The following is a 21,572-nucleotide window of genomic DNA, read 5'->3' as shown; positions in this document are numbered from 1 at the left end:
CCCCGCATTGTAAACATGGGTCTCAGCTGATAGAGGTCACAGCTGCTCCAGTGTCCCTGCCTTCATCTGGCCTCAGTACTCCCCATGGTTGGCAGTAGGACTGGGAGCTCCAGGGCACTCGGCTTCACTAAACCACGGAAGCCACATCACCTCTGAGAAGGGGGGCCGCCTGTGAGTGGGCTTGGGTCCTCTGGCCCCTTACCCCACCTCTCCAGACAGTGCCAGGGCCCTGCAGTCAGAACCTGTGGGGCATGAGCCCCAGGAGTGGGGGCCTGGGGAGGTGGCCCCGATGGTGGGTCTGTCCTTGTTTTCATTGTTCTAAAGAGCTCGACACAGCTGAATGTGCTGTAGCCGATCTCTCACTCCCTTATCACATTTTTACACGTGTTTCCTGCCTGGTTCCTAAGGGATGTATCTTTCCCCCTTCATATAAATATTTGTGTCACCTCCTTTGAAGAGGGTTTTCTTTTATTAGGCTCAGCAGGTTAATTTAATCAAATCTTCAGTGTTTGCAAGTATTCCAAAAGCTCACCCTCCCGACTCCCAGGCTCCTCGGATTCCATGAGAGAAACAGCTGCTGGCCTCCGCCAGAGACTCAGCACGGAGGGGTTAAGCTCATTGGGGCGGCTATGGGGACTCACTGACGCCCTTAGGGAGGTCATGTTTCCTCTCCTGGATACTTCACATCCAGAAAGAAGAGGAATTCCCAGCCACGGGCGTTCTGGGACTTCTCCCAAGCCTTGGTCCTCACAGGAGTGAGGGGGGACTGTTAGGTAGTGCTGAGATGGCACCCCGAAGGAGAACAGGGGCCCTTGCTGTCCACAGGGGAGGTTCTGGGTTTAGGGAGCTATAGGAGCAGGTGTCTGTGAAGGCAGGTCCTGGCGAAGCCTGGGGACACTGAAAGTGGGAGTGGTGGCCTAGAGCACCTCCCATCCTCTCTGGAGAGCAGCCCCCGAGTCTCCCCTGGGGAAGGGGAGGCCTGGGTGGGCCCTTCACCCTCTGTCTACTTTCTCTTTTCAGATTAGGACACATTGATTAGGGCCTTTGCTAGCTCCAGTTTTTTTTTTTTTTTACATTTTTTTTAATTTTTATTTTTGAGCATACTAGGGTTGATCACATCCCCAGGTTTTTCAATTTTTTATTCAGGATCTCAAATGTGCAATCCTCCTGCCTCCACCTCCCAACCGGCTGGGATCATGCACCACTCCCAGCTCATTTGTTTTTGATAAGAGGGCCGGCTTCTTATTATATTTGAATGTAGGTAGGAACCCAGGAAAAGGCAGGCAGATTGTACCAAAGCTTCCTGATGGATATGGGGTGGAAATGCTTCATTTGTAGGGAAAAACTCTTTGGCCCTGCGTTTTGTTTTCTTGGTGATGTTCTCAGATCTACAAAATGATTTTTAAATCACCTCCTAGATCCCTGGCAGTTATTAAACAATAAGCTTTCAAATGATTAGGAACTCTTGATAAATGCTGAGGAAGTTCCTCTCTATTTCTGCTTTCCCTCAGGCTGGAGGGGCAGGGTCCATTAGCCCAGTGCTCCCAGGGCTGAACTCGAGCCTCCTCCCCAGCTGCGTGTGGGTGGGCACCACCCGGCTCACAGGAGACTGGCCAGGCCCATCGCTCAGATGCCTGAGTAGGAGCAGCCCCCAGCGGTCCACTGATTACTTGGCCTAAGCCCTGGTGTTGGCTAAGAGCAATTCACCAGGTGGCCATAATACTGTTGATTTGCAAAACTCATTGTTTCCCAGAGTTTCTGGGGCCTAAAGATTGTGCATTTGGTTTGATTAGATTTGAAGTGCCAGCTGACTTTATCAGTTATTAAATACAAACTATTGCTAAATAACTCTCATAGCAAATGACTTAAGAGGTAGATTCACAAAAAGTTATAGAGGTAGTTCTTTGCAGTCTCCTAACTGGCACATTGGAGGGGAGCGCCTCGCTTCATTCTGTGGCTTGACAAAGATTCTTGGTTTCCTTGCCTCGAATGCACAAGGCCCTGGGTTCAATCCCCAGCACCACTAAGAAAAAAAAAAGATTCTCGTTTTCTTTTCAATAAAACGGGAGTGATATTTGTCATGCACCTTATTCCTATTTACTGAAAAGAAATTGAGGCTCTCATCCTCTGCTTCACAGAGCAAACCCCAGCCCTGGGCCTGGAGCACTAGGGACTTCTGAATGTAGGGTTCCTGGTGGCTTCACAGACCGTGAACTCTGCCCTCACCCTTAAAGGGAGGACTAGAGGGCACCCAGACACCACATTGCGCCTTCCACGTTCCTTTCCTCTGTGTCCCATAGAGGAAGCAGCCAGCTCCAAGGCCAGTTCCAGGTGTGAAGTTCAGCAAGTCTAATACTAATGACGGTTGCTTTGGAAAGAAGGCAGAAGGTGCAGAGGGTAGAGAACCCGGCACCAGCGGTTGAAATCAGGGCCCGCCTCCCTCTCCCCCGGCTCTCCCTCTGTCCACCATTCCCTCACTGTGGGCTGTGGGTCAATCTGACTCAGCATCACTGAGTGACAGCTGCAGTTGGCCCTTCTGCGACGCCAAGCTGGAGACTCGGGGTGAACACCCGTGGAATACTGGGTCTCTCGAGCTTGTTTCTCTCCTTGGCATTGCTCAGGGCACGCAGCCTATGACACAGAGACAGATGGAAGAAGTCCAAATAAACAGGGTGTTACCAGGATCCCAGGGTTCCTTTCCTCACCACCTGGCCTCCCGGGCACGCTCCTGGCTCTCCCAAGGAAGACTTAAAATGCCACACTGCATTGCCACACCCCCTGTGAGTGTGGGCACGGCTATCCTGGTGGAATTTGCATTCCTTCTTGGACCCCACTTGTCTTTAGATCCTGGTGATCAGCACCCAGATTTGAAGGTGCTATCAGATTTTCTGGAAAACCCCTGGCCAGGAGTGGGAAGAGCAGAGTTGGAGTCCCAGCCCTCCTGGTCACAGAGGTAGGACCACCATATCACAAAAGGAGGGTTGCCTGTGCTCTGCCCCTACCTGTGGCTGACTGCGAGCTAGCTGCCTGGCATTTGTGAAACTTGGTTTCCGTACCCACTCTAGGACCCCTCTGAGAACTGAGGAAGTCATTTTGTGACAGTTGGAGTGGGCCGTCTTGTCTGGACAGATGGGCTTGGATGGAGGTTCAGAGGGCCAGCCCAGAGGCAGCAGGAGCCAGTGCACCTCCTGGCAGTGACCCTGGCATATCCCTCCCTTTCCTGTGCCTGTCCCACCCTTGAATAGACGGGGTGTCGGATGGGGGCAGCGGGGTCACGGGATGGGTGTGAGGATTCATGAAGGGCTGCCCCCCTTCGTCCAGCCTGAGTGCTGGCCACCTCGCCTGCCCCAGTCTCCAGGCTGACCTTCTGTGTACCTTGCTGAGCAATCACAGAAGTCATTTTTCAAAATGTTCCTGAAATTACTTTAATAAAGAGTAATGAATATTCATTACAGAAATGCCGTAAGAGCAAGTTGCCTTATGGCCGCCCCAAACTGAGGGCCTGCTCTTTGCAGTGTATCCCGTTATCCGGCTTTCTGAGTGTGTACAAACTGACAATTTATTATTTGTTTTTTTTTTGTTTTAGTTTTTTTTTTTTGCTTAGACATTTCAGTTGTTTTCTCTTTTTTAAAAGATGCCTTTTTTGTCGTTCCAGCTTTTTTCTTCTGCCCTCTCTTCACCCTTAGCTGGGGATGGTGCAGGTGGGTCTGTTCTGTGTCTCCCGGGCTTTTCTGCTTCTGATCTACAGATTGGCCTCAGTTCCAGGTCTCTTGATTTCAGGAAGCTCACCTTTTTTATATGCTAATTCCAGAGACTTTGTAGTTTGAGTGATTTAAAATTCATTCTTGAATCTATGGAGATGGTCTGACTCCAGTTCCAGGCACTGTGACTATCTGCCTGTTTCCTAGCTCTAGATGCTGCATTTAAATGTCTTAGGGATCATGCAGTGGTTGGGAATCCAGAGGTTTGGCTTCCTTTCTGCTCTTTCTTTCACTGTCCTGGGGGGTTGGGAGGGAGGTTGAATATATCTCTGGTTTTATGAGGAAAGACTGTATCTGTTAAACTGAAAGGTGCCTGGAAGATCTTCCCAATCACTCAGAATTTCCATAGTTTTTTTTCTCCCTCTTCTTCCCAGTCTTCCATTTCTTCCCACCTTAGGTAACAGATCGTGTGGTCTAGGGCTGCCCTGCGTTGTGGTCCTCGGAGGGCATCTGACAGGCAAGGAGGGAAGTTTACGGAGATTCTTTCTTGCATCATTCTCTACAATTCCCTGAGACATTCAAAGTGTAAAATCCCTGACCCTGTAACTTAGACATTACCTTCCCATTTATTGACAAGTACGTCGTCGAGTGGTGTGGGCAGAGGGAGAGCCCAGAAGGGGAGTCCTGTTGATCTTGCGCTCCCAGTGGATCCTTCGTTCCTTCATCAAGTGAGTTCCCCTCTTTGCCCAGCCTGGTGTAGGTGGATTTCTGTCACTTGTGGCCTCAAGAAACCCCACCTACTAAGCATAAATTTCCACTAGACTGCAAGCTCTCTGAGATTATTTCCTGGGCCTATACTCATCTTCTGATGCCCAGAGGAAGGATGGGGATTCTTTTCTTAAACAAATATAAAGATGAGATTGGTTGCAAATTGAATAGGATATTTAAGATCAGGATTAGCTTCTAAATTTGGGCCATAGGTTCCTCTAATTTTAAAGTTCCTTTTGAACCTGAAACTTCTGTTAGCTACAACTAAAGCAGGAGTATGCTAAGCCTTGGAAATCCCACCAGAGGACTTGGCCTTCTTCTCAGAAGACGATTGGCACATGTCTCTGATGCCATCTCCAGAGGCCATTTATGAACAGCTGGTAAACTAGAAAAGAGGAAAGGAGGTGTGCAAGTCAAGTTGGCCACTGGGAGAAGCCTCTGCTGTTGAGAGTGGTGGAGAAGGGCCACAGGGTACCTGTGCTGCACCAGGTGAAGCCTCCTCCCATGTGTCCTAGCAAGGGCTGCAACATCTGAGGCTCTGTCGTGGTTTGGATCTGAAATGTCCCATGTGTTGAAGACTTGGCCCCTGGGGCAATGATGTTCAGGTGGGGATTTGAGAAGCAGTTGTATCATGAGGGCTCAGTCTTCATCAGTGGATTAATCCTTCAAAAGCTGGATGAACTACTGGGAGGTGGTAGATGGCTAGGAAGTAGGTCCCCAGAGGTGTGTCCTTGGGCTGTAATCTGCCCCTGACCCTTTCCTCTCTGTCTCTCTGCTTTCTGGCTGCCCTGAGCTGAGAGCTTTCCTTCGCCATGTTCTTCTGCCTCACCTCAGACGCAGAGCTGCGGAGCCAGCAGAGCTGGGCTGAAAACTCTGAAGCTGTTCGCCGTAATAAGCCTTTCTTTCTTCACATTGTTTGTGTCAGGTTTGGTCACAGAATCAAAAAGCTGTTTATCACAAGCTTCCCCCAGGGCCTCCCCACCAGGGCCAGGGCTTGTCTACAAGGGACAGTAGCCTCCTCATGTAGCTGCAAGCTCTGCAGGACTTTGGTGAGATCAGAAGCGCACTGGGAGGCCTGGCTACCATGGGTGACGTTTCTCCGACATTTCCCTCTTCATATCATTTTCTCCACCGCCAAACCTCTCTGACCCCCACACGCGTGGTTCTGACCGCTAGGCCCCAGATGGCAGGCCTCAGTCTAAGCTCCTTCCCAACTGGTCTCAGCATGAATTGACTCAGTCTCTCTGTCCCTCCTTACAAAGGTCTTTGGAGACAATTTGATTGGCCAAGTGTGAATCACACCTCCAGACCTTACCCAATCATGTGGTACTCAGGGTTTGTGATTTAAGGGCCACTCCTAGGAGGAGGCAAACTGTCAGTCAGCTAGAACCTTCTTAAGAAAACATGGCAACCAAGAGTTAATAAGTGGATGGCCTCAAATTAAAAAGCATCTGCATAGCAAAGGAAACAATTAAGAATGTGAAGAGAGAGCCTACAGAATGGAGAAAATCTTTGCTAGCTGCTCTTCTGACAGAGGATTGGTATGCAGAATATATAAAGAACTCAAAAAACACCAACCCCCAAACAAACAGTTAATAAATTGGCCAAATGAACAGACACTTCTCCAAAGAATAAATGCAAATGTCCGATAAACATGAAGCAATGTTCAACATCATTAGCAATTAGGGAAACACAAGTCAAAATCACTGAGATTTTCTCTCACACGAGTCAGAATGGCATCATTGAGAATGCAAATAACAATGAAGGCTGGAGAGGACGTGGAGAAAAAGGAGCACTCTGGCAGTCTTGGTGGGTTTGTAAGTTAGTACAGCCACTATGGAAATCAGTATGGAGGTTTCTCAGTAGACTAGACACAGAACCATCGTAAGACCCAGGCATTCCACTTCTCAGTATTCACCCTGAAGTATTAAAGGCATCTTACTACAATAATACATGCACACACATGTATATAGCAGCACAATTCCCAGGAGCCAAATCATCCTAGGTGCTCAACAGCGGATCAATGAATGAAGAGTATGTGAGATACACACACACACACACACACATACACACACACACACACACACACTAGAATTTTATTTAGTCATAAAATAATGAAAATATGTTATTTGCAGAAATATAAGTGGAACTTGAGCATTATGATAAGCGTAATAAGCTAAACTTTAGAAAGCCTAGGGTCATACATTTTCTTTCACGTGTGGAAGTTAAAGAGGAAAAAGGAAAAGAAAGGTGGGTGGGGGGAGATCTTATGAGAACCAAAGAGACCAGTGGAGTAGAGGAAAGGTACGGGGCGGAGGAAGGGAAGGAAGGGGAATTTCTGGGAGTGATATTGGTCAAGTTATATTGTCATATTGTGCGCATGTGTGACTATGTGATGACAAACCCCACCATCATGTACAACTATAATGCACCAATAAAAACATATAAAAAAAGAGGACTAACAAAAAAATAAAGAAAACATGGCGACAACTTACACTTGGAGCCACCTTTTCAGTAACTCATGTTTGTGTAAGCAGGGTAATTGTAGGGTATAACTTACTACTAGGTTTATTTTTTTATTTTTTAAAATCCAGTTCCTTTTGAGTATTACAAGTGTGACCTGAGCTAGAACATTCTTGCCCACTGTTAGTTTTCCCAGGAGATGTGGGCTGTGCATGGCCAGGCAGCGGGGACTTCGTGCTTCCCGAGGGCTCCCGCAGCCGTCAGGTGGTCGTCTTTCATGCACACGATAACTCCCTCTTACCAGGTTGCATATTTTTCTAATTTAACACATGTGAATGTGCATGTAATCCTTCAAAGCAATGAGGCAACAGAGCAGCAGGAAGATAAATGAAACCAGGATATGTGTGTTGGGGAAGAATAACCTGCTGTTCATTTGGCTACTTTGTACATGGTGACTTGATTGATAGAACGTAGCGGGACAAGACAAGAGGAAGTAAGAACAGGGCTTAAGCCTATTAATCAGATTAAAGATCACAGCGTAGGAAGCATCCTGTGAACACAACTGACTGAGATACAAGAAAACCTACAAATGTCCCTGTATCTGCTAATAGAGACAGGTGAGACAGGAAGAAATCGCGGCCACTCTGGGGCCTAGCGTGAGAGGAACAGGGACGCCTGGGCTCCCGGCACAGCTCTTCTCTTTGCGCCAAGTGAATGCACAGAGTTGTCGCTGCCTCCTGTTCTTTGTCTCCTGTGGCTGGGCTTCGAGTCAGCTTCATGGCACCGTGCCAGCATGGAGCTGCAGGAGTGGGCTGTTTCAGAGAATGACCCTGGCATGAATACAAGAGCGAAGAAGGAGTTCCACCTCACTGAGGTGCAACTGTGGGGATGGGGCAGGGTTGGAGCTTGAGGGAGATGCCAGATTTGCAGGCCAGGTCCCACCAAGAGTTGCCCAGGGGACCTGGGCACTGGACTCTAAATCATTCCATTGCCAGTTATAATGTGGGAAGGGCTGGCATCTTCTTCTTCAGAGAACTTAAGCTATGACTTTAAAAATTATTCAGTTCTTGCAGGTGGCTAATAATATGATTTCTCTATTAAAGCAAAATAAAACAAGGCTTTCTGCTCTCACCCTGGGTCAAGGCTGCTCGCCTGGGCTGGCCCTGTGTTTCTCAATGCACGTCAGTTCTCCAGTGGAAGTCTGTTTTCTTTGCCTCAGAACAGGGCTGCCATCCTATTTGAATTGTAACTGCAGGGAGAGGAACAGAGAAACTGTGGCCAGTGCAGGCTCAGGATTGGGGAGACAGAAGCCTGGTTAGAGAAAGTGTCCTGGAAACCCGAGGAGGGAGCCCTCTGTGGTCGACAGGCAGGCAGGGAAATGGGATCCGAGGCCCACTTCCCCTTGGCAATGAGGCTGGCTGGGAACACAGACCAGCAGAGCCGCCCAGCAAGGCTGAGTGAGACCACGGAGGCCACATGAGAGGGGAGAGAACAGACTGCACAGGCAGGTGGCCCCGCCCCAAGCCCGGTGCCCGCACAGGAAGTGGGAAAGTGATAGTGTGCGCTGGACACAACACGGGACAGACTCGTCCAGCCGGCCTTGCCCTCGGGGCACTCAGCAGAGCACTGTGGGGTTCTTGGTGTGCGTTGGCTCCCGGGCAGCACAGGGATGGAGTCTGCTTGGCAGGGCTGGGCGCTGTTCTGGGCTACACCCGACCTTCCTGGACAGATGCCTGTTGGTCTCCACACAGCGAGATTCCACTCGAGCATTTGCTGTGTCCTGCCTTGTGACGGGCAGGGCTTGGGCCAAGGCCCCAGCAAAGCTTTAGAGAAGCAGCTTGAGGAGGAACCCACTCTCGCTCATCACTCTCTGTTGTTCAGCCAAAACAGCTACGTTCACATTTACCCAGTGGCTTCCCCCGTTTTTGAATACAGAAGAAGTTAACTATTTGGACACATGTTAAAGAACACCTTGGTGACAGTTCTGCAGGTTCATACCCAATTTGAAGACTGTTCAGAACCAAAGAGAGGCCTATACATTGTCGTCAGCCTCTGTGACTTGCAGCTGTGCCCGAGTGTTGGGCAGTCACTCACCTTCAGGCCTGACCATAGAAGTTCCCACGCCATAGTCACACCAACTGCTCGAGTGGCACTTAACTCCATGAGAAGGGCCAATGTGAGCTTTAGCAACATCCCTGTGCAGGGGAGCGGCTCTTTTGCATGTGCAGTGTGTACGTGCTCTGGTACTACCACAGTCACCAACTGTTTCTCAGGATTCTATTACGAAGGAGGCACTGCCAGCCACGTAGGTCCACCTGATGGAGATTCTGAATCTTACCCCACCAAGAACAGACAGGGTCCCACCAAAGTGTTGGGGGACTAGAGTTTAAGGTCAAGGGTGGGATGGCTATTCAATGGGGAGACATAGGGGCAAATTGGAATTTGGCTCAGCCAGGTTCTTCTGAGAGCAGACCTTAAAAAACCCTTACAGCAGCAGCTGACCTAGGAAGCATGGCCCAGGGACGGGAGAGGGCCAGAGGCCAAGGGCCTGGGCCCAGGAAAGATAAATGACAAAAGCAAGGAGCACGGTGTGTTGGCCACCTCAAGGGTCAGTACTCCATCCACAGGCCCTTCTTTCAGCCTTGTGAGGTGCATCTCAGGCCTGTCCTCTAAGAGCCATCAAACCCCATGCCCCAATGGCCAAGGTGTCCTGCACAAAGCCAGCCAAAGCCTGCACAGAACAGGTAGGGCCTGGGGTTGAAGATTGGATGGTCCCATAAGATACATCCCATTCAGCATTTAAGGTCCCCATGTGGCCCAGGTGCCATACGCACATGTAACCCATTCACTTCCCAATATCGTGGGGCCTGTCTATCCCTGTAATTCCTTCCCTGGGGATAATAGCCCCAGTATCCATGTCCTTTTGTATGCCCTGGCAGAACCCTGTCCTTCACTCACGCTTCAGTAATGAAAAAGAAGGAAGGGAAGGAGGAGGGGAGGCAGTGAGGTCAGGGCCGAAGGGGAGGAAGCGAGGATGGAGAGCCACCACCGTGAACAGGAGCACGCGCTGCTCTCCTGGAGTTCATGTTCAGGGGATGAGGGGGACACTGAAGACGGCACCCAGTGTGCATGTGGAAGAAGAGGCAACACAAAGCAAGCCCAAGCAGGTAGGAGAGTTGGCAGATGCCAGGCAGGAAAGGTCCCTCTGGGAAGATGGCATCTGAGTTGACTTGGGACCCAAAGGAAGAAGCCAAGCAGACATGGAGGAAGAGTCCAGGTGGAGAGTGGTTGGCAAGTCCCAAGACAAGTGAGTGCTCATGGAATTATCTGGGTGACTGTCCCCACAAATCTCTTCCTCAGGGCAGGGGCCACTCTGTCTTGTTCTTGGTCACCGCCCTGTCTTACCTGGTTCTGCCCTCAGTGTTTACTGGATGGTTGAACATGTGACCTTGCCCACCTGTGCCAGGCCTGGTTCCCAGAGTACACATTCCTCTTGCCCTGGCCGTAAAAACCTGTTAGAGTCTGTAAACAAGTCAAAATAACACCTGGTATTTTGCCAGGGGAATGTTAGAGTTCATAAACAAGTCTGGATGGTGCCTGGCAAAATGCCAGAGGGAGTGGTTTGAGAAGTAACAAAAGCAAGCCATTAAGTGTGGAGATTCCTTATTGGTTGTCTGATGTATCTAGTTTATGCTAATTAGATAAGCTGTGTGGAATGTATAAATACTGCTCCTGTCCTGCAATAAACGGCTCCCACTCCTGCTGTATCAATCTACACAAGTTGTTCGTCACCCCCCGGTTATTTTGCTGCAGCCGGACTGCGGCAAAAACCCTGAAGTGTGTGCATTTGCCAGACTATGCATGAGAAAAGCTGGCTGTCTTTGAGGGTTATTTTTCCAATTTATTTGAGACTCTGTGGGGCTGCAGGTCTTAGGGGCTGTGAAGAGTGGTCAGGGGCTTGTGGAGGAGGTTCTGCCTCTTCATCCGAGCCCGGGCTCCCTCGCTTACCAGCACATAGCTCAGGAGCTTCACGTCCTCAGCTGCAGAATGTGAGTGACAATTGTATCTTGTCACTAAGCCAGGCCCTCCCAGGAGCCACCCTGGAAAAGAAAACAGGGTGAGGGAAGGCCGGAGGTTATTACCGAGCTGCTGGGACCAGATTTGTTTCCTAAACCTCCCTGCCACACCTTTCACCTGGAGATTGAGATGCAGAGGCCAGGTGGGGCCTGGGAGTGCCTAGTTTTAGAAGCACCCACAGGCAGGTTAGTGAACCCTGGGCAGGTCTCCTTGCTATGGTCGACTGATATTTACTGAAGAATCTGTTCATCCGATGGTCTCACTGCAGGCAATGGAAATGTTTCTTGTCAAGGGTCAAGTAGTAAATACTTCAGACTTTGGAGGCCATGGTCTGTGCTGTACCAATCAACCTTCCATCTTTGGAAGAGTGTAGGAAGCATAGGCAACACGCCCAAGAGCAGCCAGGGCCGTGGACCAATATGTTATTTACAGTGATGGGCAGTGGGCCACGTTTGGCCTGCAGGCCACACTTTACAAGCCTCTCCTATCATTCATTCCCAGACAGCTGGGGTTGCTAGAACTTTCCTACTTATTTACATTTATAGGAAGTGTTCCTATGTCATTTTCAGGAACCACATGCAGACTATTATATATCTACATGTATGGATATGTATATGTCTGTGTTTTAATTTCAGTTTTCTTTACTTTCTTACTTAATGACATAATCATTTACATGGAAGTGGTTTTTATAATGATGATTGGGAAAGCAGAATTCTGTTCATATCTATCATTAGTCTTGTTTCGTGAGGATGACCCAGTGAGTCCCATGTGTCCCTCCCCACCGCATAATGTTGAAGAATGTCTGGGGTTTATTACCTGACACCAAGCAGGTGGACCCTTCAGGGCCTCAAGGAAGCCCTCCAAGCCACAGCTGGACTGCCCGCCACGGGATGTGGCCCTGGCTTAGAGGTGGGGCATGGGGAAGGTCCTCACCTCCCACTGCTGTCCCTGCACTGTGGTGGGGGGTCTGGTTGCCACCCAAGTCATCCCCACCTGCTGTCCCATGGGGAAAGAGAGAGTCCAGGTTGGCATTAACTGCTTTGTCCTCTGCGCTAGGCCTGCTGCTTCCCTGTTTTGCTAGTAAATATACCATTTCAAGAATTTGTTTAGCACAATTCATTGAAAAACTAATTCACCCAATTAAGGAAATGTGGGATGATGTGAACGTTTTCATGATGTAAATATGAAAAAAAGTAGCGGGTCCACTTTCAGGCCGCAGCTGTAGGTCTCTGTCCTTTGGTGCCGTAGCTGGCGTGCAACAGGAGAGCTGCCCCTGTGTGTGCCATCCAAGAAGGCCCAGCGGCTTCTCATGTTGGGCAGAGGCAGGTGGCGGGCATGCTAGGTTTTCCTTGTGGGTTACATTGCTCAAGCACATAAAGAGGACATTGAGCTTGATGTTCCTTTAAAATGTCATCCATGACCCTAACCCGCCTCCTGCTTGCCAGCATACATGCTACAAAATCAAGCATGGCTTCTAACAAAGTCATTGGCTTTCTTTATTCAAAATCTGCTGGAGATGTTGGAGGGAAAACAGGAAAATACCATTTGTTGTCTTCAAATAACTCACTTCTCCCCGTGGGTTTGAAGGAGAGATATATTTCTCCCTGCCTGCAAGTTACTTTGGTTTTTGGCAACATTAGAAGTGGCTTTGAATATTTTATTGGAGTGTTGGCACAGCTCTGGACACCAGTGGGTGCTAAATAAATGATTACCGATTGCCTGCCCAAGTGGGGAACAGGTGAATATCCTGGGCAATTGGGACAAGATTGCCAGGTTCCTGCTCCAGCTTCTCCTGTGCCCGCCCCCCACTCCCAAATACCAAATCAGCATGGTTTCTGAACATTGTACAAGTAGAAAACGTTTTCTGATTACAGAACAGAGATAGGTACACATGTGAGATCATGGATCCTTTCTAATTTCCTTCCAATTTCATTGAATGAGAATTCTCGGGGCCTCCGGTGGCTTGAAGGGATAGTGTCTTTCCTGGCACATCCAGGCTGTGACTGAGCAGGGCTGAGAGGGGTGGCGAGAGGATGGGATCATAGAGCTTCGCCCGGCTGACAGCACACATCCTGTCATGACCCACGTGATCCTTGATCCTCTTGCCTTATTCCTGTGCCGGAGCCGCAGGGACACGTGGGACAGGGAATGGCCGCACCATCCTGTCTGCAGCCTGGAGCGCCTCCGTGTCTGTGATCAGATGCAGTGGGCCTCCGAGGAAGAAGAACTTCAGGAGCCACCTGATGAGTGAAGTGCCCATAAATAAAAATGCCATTTCCCCCCCAAAGGGGAAACTAAATTATGAATTCCAAAATTCATAGTCATCTGTTTTTATTGTTGCCTAATGCTTTTTAGATGTGCTTAGGCCCTGCAGAAAATCAACTCTGAAGCTGCATAATTAGGACATCCTTCACAGTCGTAAAGGCTAATCCCATTGGAGAACAGATTAAGAATTCACAGGCATGAATTTCTGGCATCAGGTACCTGTAGTTCCTTTTCTTTTTGAATAATTCATTATTTAAATACTTCAATGCCTATCCTTCAGCCCCGCGTGTTGTACCAGGAGCAAGGGGGAGGGATGGACTCATTCTCCGTGTATTTCAGCAGTAAACACATTTCAAGGTGCACTGGTGTAGATTTGGTGTCATTGGATGGTAATCATGGACCATGCTAGTTTCCGCCTGTCACCCCAGGGACCAGTTTAAAGGAAATTAAATGGGATCATCCGCAGGATGTTAACAAGATCAGAGGTCTCACTTTTATAGTTGACTGAGTTACTTGTTTTAGAAAAAGAACAGCAGAGGACCCAGGAAGTTGTTTGCAACAAGCAGTAACTTCGGCCTCTCCATCCTCAGCCCTGAATGCTTTAGGACGAGATGTGTGACGAGAGTGGAGGGGGATGTCTAGAGTTGACTTTGGCCCTGCAATGCCAGCCGCAGAGTTCAGCTGCCAGCCAGTCACCAGTCACGTCCCTTCTCCTAGAGATTCTCGGGGCCCCCTTCACAGGGGTGCACCTGCTCCTGTGTTGGCTGCTGGTCAAGGCCTCGGTCCCACTGCAGAGCAGTGAACCTCATGGAGATGGAGGGCCCCTTTCATCTCTAGGTCTCTGTTATCTGCCATGGCCTGGCACAGAAGCACTCTGTATCCTTTTAATGTGTGGATTTTCAAAGAATAGCCCACGCTCTCTTAGTTGCAAGTATAGAACCCCAGTCAAGTCACTTACGTCTTATGGGGAAAGGGTTATAAAGCATCAGGATCTCTCATGAACCCCAGACAGGATGAGATTGGACAGGAGCCAGGGCTTTAGTGCCATCAATGCTCCCATCTCTGGCTGCTGCCTCTCTGTGACAGCTGCCACCTGCACCAACAGTCCCCAACACATGCCATCTCATAGAGCCGGCCTCCCATACCTGTGCCGTCCCAGGATCCAGGTGCTCCAGGAGAGCCTTGGATTGGCCTCCTGTGGGCTGGGTGTCCCTTCCTAGGTCAGTCAAGTGAAGCCAGTATTAAGGTCCTCCGGGACTGTCTCAGCCAGCTTGGGCTGCCATGAGAAAATGCCATGACTTGAGGTTTAAGTGCTTGGTGAGTATTTCTCATATTTTGGAGGCTGGAAGTCTGAGGTCAGTGTACCAGGCGATTAGGTCCCCAGGGATGATGGTTTCTGCCTCGCTGGTGGCCACTGTCTTACCTTGTCCTCACATAGCCTTCCACGTGCATTTCTGAGAGGAGGTAAGAGGAGATTTCTGTTTCTCCTAAGGCCACTAATCCCATTATGAGGGCCTCACCCTGGTGGACTCATTTAAGCCTCACCACCTCCTGAAGGCCCCTCTCCCACACAGAGGTCAGGGCTTTAATACGTGAATTTGGGGGGCATGCAGACAGCTAGGCCACATGAGGATAGAGTCTAACTAGCCCCATTTGAGCCAGATGTCCACCCCTGGCCAGCCAGTGAGTGGGACATGCAGTGGTGTAAGATAGGCCAGCTCCCATGGGGGTTTAGGGGACGTTGGGATGGAGGCAGGGGAGGGTTCCAAGGACAGGGCTCTGAGCACACCACAAAGTATTCCATGTCCTTGAGCAGAGTAAGGGGTCGCAGTGACAGGGCGTTGCCTGGCTCCCTCGTGTTCTGTGACTAGCAGAGACTGACTTTGGGTCCTATGAGTGGGAACTAGCTCAGGGTGCATTCCTGCAAGGGACGGTCCCCTGCTGTCTTTTGGTGCTGGCATTAAAAATCTGCGTCAAAAGACTTTAAAGATACATTATTTATAAAACCATTTCCCATACAGCAGCTAGCTCCTGCCCTCAGCAGTCTCCTCAGGCACTGTCTCTGCTTCTCATTTGAGGAAATCAAGGCTGGCCCCCTGCCCCACTTCTGGGTGCCACTGCCTGGCACAGGGGGTCCTGGAGATGAGGGCAGTTCCTCTTTGTCCTTAGCAATTTTATCTTTTAAGTATCAAAACGATGCTTCCAGCTGTTATTGTTTCTAAGGTCTCTGCCCCTTGGGCGATGGCACACACCGTGTCAGGCTCTGTTCCACACATCGCATTGTGCCAGCTCCTGAGTCCTCACGGTAGCCCACCACAGAAGCTAGGTCAGTCTCCTGTGGTATGGACAGGGAGCCCGAGTCAAGGAGAGCTCACACAGCACTCGAGGGGGCGCTGTGCGAGCCAGAGGGAGCTCTGCTCTCCTGATTCAGAGACCTGCTTCAAGAGGCACAGTGAGTGGACTGTGGAGGGCACCGCCCTGCTGGGCCGGAGGAGGGCCTGCCCCAGGTGGGGAGCTGCTCTCTCCTGACGAACATCTGCTCACGGTCTGGGCAGATACCTCAGCTCCAGAGTATTAGAATGGCCCTGGGCTTGTGGGTAAGAGGGACCGAAGCTGGAGGGGAGAGGCCGTGTCCACACCACATGCTACTGTCCTGGGGCCTACGTGCAAACCCATCCCCAGCTATCCATCTGGGCCCTTTCCAGCCTGCTGACCCCTTAGCCAAACTTCCCTCCCTCTGGGCTTCCATTTCTTCCCTCTATGAGGGGGTTGGTTTATGATCCCAAGGCTTCTATCCAGCCCTTGTGGCCAAGAATTCTGGTGGCCTTCCCAAGGCCATGCTGCAGTTTCCTCTTGTGGCCACATTGGCCAGTTAAAGTCCACCACTTGCCGTCTAGGGAGAGGGAAAAGTCACCCAGTGCCTTGGTGACTCTGGAACCTCTGGACAGCCTGTGACACGTGGCCTTCACTCGCAGTCAGTCAATCAGCCCTCAGCAAACCTCTCCCCCTGGTCTTGGAGAGCTGGTGAGCAGTCCCGGTGGCCTCCACCTGCCCAGGGTCCTTCAGCATGGGTGTGGTGGTGCCATCAGACCTGCAGGGTTCTGGGAACAGAGCCACCACCATGAGCTGGTTCAGATGATGACTTGGGGGCTCAGGCACTGGCTCTCACAGGCCTAAACCGGAGGGCAGAGTCCCTCTTTCTTTGAGGTCCTTGTTTATTTTCTTCATTGCCCGCATTTCTTCCTTGGCCATCTTTACCACAGAGCGTCCAAGTCCAAGATGGACCTCCACAGTGTAGCTCACTGGGGGGTTTCCTGCATGGCTCTCAGTGCACCAAACTGCCCCCCGCTGGGCCTTGACACAGGCATGGACGTCCTTAGGAGACCCATGGGCAGAAGCGGGCGTGTTCTGTTGAAGGAACGGGGAACACCGCTCTGAATTTGGCCCACATTTAATCTCTATGGTCTGGCTTTCTTCACACTCAGATGAAGCACGTGGCTGTACTGGCCTCTGAAGTCTCCTCTATCTTTTCCATGTTTTACTTTCAGATTCAACCTCTCTGTTGCCTCTGAAGGTGGAGGTTTAGCTTGCCATTGCCCAAGTCCTAGTTGAGCTGATTTGCAAACCTCCGACCCACAGCAGGAAGGAGTAAGGTGCTGGGCAAGGATCTGCAGGTCCACTTCCAGCAACGTTGTCCAGGCCCTTCATCAGCCTCCCCCATGGCTTGCGATATGGGCAGGTGAATTGAGTTTTCAAGGGGTTCATCTTTGTGGAAAGCCAAAGGAAGTAGCCTTCAGAGAAGAGTTGAAACCATTTTAGTGCTTGTCATCTGCTTCCTCCTGGTGTACACCCTTGATCCAGACTTTTCATTTTCACCTCTAAAATACTAGCCGAATAGATAAGGCACCCAAACATGCAACATAAAAAGTGGGACGTGCGTCTTGCTCTGCATTTCCAAATGATTTGAAATTCAGACTCCAATCATTTTTACCACCATGCCACATTGCACTGTATGATATGTGCTGTGAGAGAGCTGTGCAAAATAATTTGGGCAGAATATATGCTACCGTACCTGGAGAACCCCGTCCATGGCGACTCTGTTACATGTGGTCTTTCCTTATTTACAGCTCACCACATCTCAGCACCAGCCCTGTGGGTGGCAGACAGCGCTTTTTTATTCTGCCATTCTTCCTGGGGAAACCGAGGCTCAGCCCGCCAGGGGCCGTCCATGTTGGAAGGACCACAGCCCCACAGAGCTAGTGCAGCCTCTCGCACTTGCACTGGGTTCCCATGCCCACGCGCAGCCGTCTCTTGTGTGCCGGGAGCTCTCTCTATGCCTTGAATGTGTCTCTTATCTTCTCCAGGGCTGAGGACACTCTTTGTGTCAGTAGGCAGTGTGTACTTTTTCCTTTCAGTCCTGGCCAGAAAAAGTAGGAATTCTGAAAAGCTGCAATTATCCCTCCTGGTTCCTTTGTACCAAGCTCTGTAAATAATTTATTTGGATTTAAGGGCCTAGAGACGGAAAAGCACATTGAGCCTCTTGGTAACCAGGCAAATTCTGCGTTCAGAACTTGAATGCAGCGGCAAAGAAAAATGTTTCTTTGAAATCAGAGAAGACAGAGTGACCCAAGGGCTCAGGCATGAGGTGAGGCTGGAGTTGGTCAGATTGCAGCCTGAGAAGGTTTTTGTGGCATGTAAAGATCACCTGCGAGGTTTCTGCGTCCACGTCCGTCACTTTCACCACGGGATCTCGGAAGCGCAGCTGTGGAGGGGAAATGCAGAGATGCCCCAGCAGGCACTTCCCAAACCCCTCCTGCTGCACTCAATACCTGGATGAAACAAAGAAAATTGTGTTTGCCAGGCCAGCTCACTGAAGTCACAAGATTCCGAGTGTCATGCTGCATTCCGGGACGCCTAGCACCTCTCCTCGGGAGGGGCTCGCTGCTGGCCATGCGGGAACAGCTGCTGATCAGACTTTTCAAATAAAGACGTTTAGTACAGAGTTGAAAAACCATGTGATGGTCATGGATTTTGTGAAGAGTAACTGGTTTCCCTCCCAGAGAAGAGCCAAAGTTTGTATCATCCACTTGTGTCAAGGCCTGAAGACGGCACAGCAGCCAGCCAGCAGATATGAGGTACGGCCAGACTGGGTGGGGAGCTGTCTGCGCACCAAGAGATGCAGCTGCTGTCTGTCCTCTGACAGTGCAGGTGTTGATCTGGTCTAATACGTTAATCTCATATGTTGTAGTCTTTCCCAGGGGATATGGAGAAGAATTTTTTATCTTTTAATTTATTCCAGGTTTTGCAACTTGGTGGTGGTTTGGGGGGTGCATATTAGATGAATGTACCTTACACATGGCAATCATCTGCATTTACAAACATTTAATAGCTCTCCAAAGGCTTCTGCAGTGGGTCATAGTATCCACATTTAGAAACTGCCGGGCACTCTGTGAGCTAGGAATTCTTAGCTCTGTAAGCTCTGTCTTAAAAAACAAATTCCTATTTGTTTCCTGATTTGTTATTTGGGAGAATCTGTATGGCTTGCTTGATCCAGTTAAAATGAGATGAGTCTGGGATAGACTTCTATTTTTTGAGGGTGAGCTCTCATTTCCAAGCATAGAAACTCTGTTGTAAAAAGGAGAACTTTGGAGACTTAAAACGTCCAAGTGAAATAGACACATTACTCTAAAATATATTTGTATTCTGCAACTGGTATCAGCCACATGCAGTTATCTTCAGAAAATAAACACATATGAAATCTGATCAGCTCTTTATTGTACATGGAATAAATTATGAATGACATTGTAATTGACACCTAGGTAGCTCAGTTGCCCATCTCTTTGGATAAATGCAACATGCAAATTGCTAATGCTTTATGAAAAGCTAACCTTTCTGCATATTGATGCTGTTATTAGGAGAGCCTTCTCATGAATGCTGGCAAATACTTCAGATCTTTTGTTACCCATGCTTGGCAGAAAGGAGCCAGCTCAATGTGGAAGGAACAGGTTTAGCAGGGTTCATGGCAGGCTTCTTCCAGCCCCAGCCCCGGGAGTCTGAATTTCCATGTTCACAACAGAGATGGAAAGGCCACAGAAATAATGGTGTTAATTAAATTCAGTAATAGTTGTTCATTACTTCATTGCCCAATCAACCAGAGCAAAAGGTGTGCAATTAGAATATAATTGAAAGAAACCAGAGATGTTATTATTCACAAGTAATTAATCAGATGGGGACAGAATTTTATCTTTCTATAATTTTTACTGAGGTTATTTTTCAGTCCTCCAGAGAGGAAAAAACTTGTCGAATCATCGTTTCGTGCATTTTACAACAGTGTTCATGGCTCTACTTTAAACCTGTCTTGCATTCCCATTTTTTTTTCATGCATAAACTTCATCTATTTTCTCAATATCACAGCCACACTGAAGGTGATGATGTGCACCTCGAAAGGAGGTCGTAAAATACTGGAATACACTGATTGTCACGGCTACATTTTTTTCTGTGGCTTAATCCTTCACAGCCCACAGTGGAGCCACCAGTGTGAGATGAGTCCAGGCCCCTCCCCCACAACAGACCCAACCACTGGCTGCTTTCACCGTCTATGGTGTGAGAGGTGGTCCCTGGGGGTCTGCTTCCGGGCTCTGGGACAGGCCCATATGAAAACCATCAGGTAGGATCTGTGCCTCTGAATTTGGAGCTTTGCTCAACTTTTAGTAGCAAACATTTCAGAATTTAAATTATTCCATATTCTTTGAACTAGTCTTCTTATTCCCACTGGGGCATGTCAACAGCATTTAGATTGAGGAAACCAGGAAGAAGCAAACCTCCTGGCTCAATTTCCCAAGCTGAACAGATGAGTGAGCCCAATTAACAGCCTCTGGGTGCTGCCCTTGGACTCGGCCCAGTGACTCCTCTTCCATCAGCTCAGAGGCCCTTCCTCAACCTGCCCTGGGCTTCACCACGCAGTATCCAGTGGGGTGAGGAATGAGCAGGTTCACTGGGATAAACTTGTTTCTTTAATCTAATTGGTTTCCCAGTAAAAGTCCCAGTAAAAGTGACTTGGGGAGACTTGTTCCTGTGAAAACCTCACAGATTTCAAATTTTCCCCGTGAGAATCTGCAGATTTGCTTGAGTTGAGAGCAAGGTCTATAGATAGGTTTTTCTAAAACCACAGCCTGATGTGAATGCCTGGAGAATCCTCCTCTCACTTGGGACTGGCAGAGTAACTGTGGCCTTGGGACGCTCCCCCACCACCCTCTTCCTTCCTTCCACTGCCTGCAGCAGGAGCCAGGAGAAAAGTTGCTTGCTAGGAGGTAGCTAGGGCGGGAAGCAGACAAATGCTAGGGAGTCTTGTGCTCATATTTGCGAAGCCCAGCAATCAGCGACTCTAAAATGCCCCCAACTAACCGGAACATGGTGTGCCAAGGGCAGTTCTCCCTCTGCATCTGAATTTCAGACATCAACAAAGCCATAACTGGGTCACGGATTAGGCCCGCACTTGAGCTCTGCCTGCTGTCCCCAGGGCAAGCGTGGGCATGTTCCAAGGCTCCCTGGGAAGCAGAGCACGGGCGTTTTCACCAGCTTGAGGAGGGAGCCACGGAGAGTTCGTGATATGCTTGTGTCCCCAGAACGGGTGAGCAGCTCTGAGCTGACTGCAGAGACGCTGTGACCGTAGGCACAGGCTGGGGCTTGCAAGCCAAGGCCATCTGTCTTCTGATAGGCGATGGCCTGTAACATGCTTTATCTTGAGGTGAACCAGGGAAGGCTTTTGTACTTGGAGGTCATGATTTGGCCATGCCTCTCCAAGGTCGAGCTCTGCTCATTCCATGGTCTCTGTCATTGAAATACCTGTTTCTACTGAGGGATTTTCCTCCTGACTCGGGTTGTCTTGCCTTGCTCTTTTGCAGACCAGGCAGTTTTAAAATTGGGTTTGATACACTGTGGCTTCTGCTTGGTTGTATCTTGATTTAGTTGTATTCCTGTGAATGGTGTTGAACTTTGTTCTGGCTGGAGGTCAAGCTCTTGGCAACAGCTCCATCCTGCTGAGGTCCAAAGCAGGTACTGACTCAGAGCAGTGGTCAGACTGCTGGATGATTCTGTGCCCCACCATGGGGATATTTGTTAATGTCTGGAAGCAGTTGGGGTTGGGATATCTTGGGGGAAGATGCCCCTGGCTCCAGCAGTGGAGACCAGAGATGCTGTTGACACCCTGCCAAGGCACAGGGCAGCTGTGCCTCCAGCCGAGGATTATCCATGGTGTTGAGGCTCAGCCTAAGTTAGCTCTGCTATTAAGACGAGACC

General features: G+C 49.5%; 1 protein-coding gene across 8 annotated transcripts in view; it reads left to right on the top strand.

The window, feature by feature from the left end:
- CUNH10orf90 (chromosome unknown C10orf90 homolog) overlaps positions 1-21,572 on the top strand; it is a 278,495-nt gene that overhangs the window by 67,268 nt on the left and 189,655 nt on the right. For 2 of the 8 annotated variants that reach the window (XM_048791375.1, XM_048791382.1), the window contains exon 1: positions 16,996-18,409. The exons of 2 other annotated variants lie outside the window; for them this stretch is intronic. In XM_048791375.1, coding sequence (XP_048647332.1) covers positions 18,170-18,409 — 240 coding nt within the window. In that variant the 5' untranslated portion in view covers positions 16,996-18,169. Of the gene's footprint in view, positions 1-16,994; positions 18,410-21,572 lie in introns of those variants that run through there. 4 more of the 8 variants (XM_048791380.1, XM_048791377.1, XM_048791376.1 and 1 more) reach the window with 3 other exon arrangements.

The sequence above is a fragment of the Marmota marmota genome, unplaced genomic scaffold (assembly GCF_001458135.2).
Source record: "Marmota marmota marmota unplaced genomic scaffold, marMar, whole genome shotgun sequence".
Lineage (NCBI taxonomy): Eukaryota > Metazoa > Chordata > Mammalia > Rodentia > Sciuridae > Marmota > Marmota marmota.
This window is presented reverse-complemented; position numbering and strand designations above follow the sequence as displayed.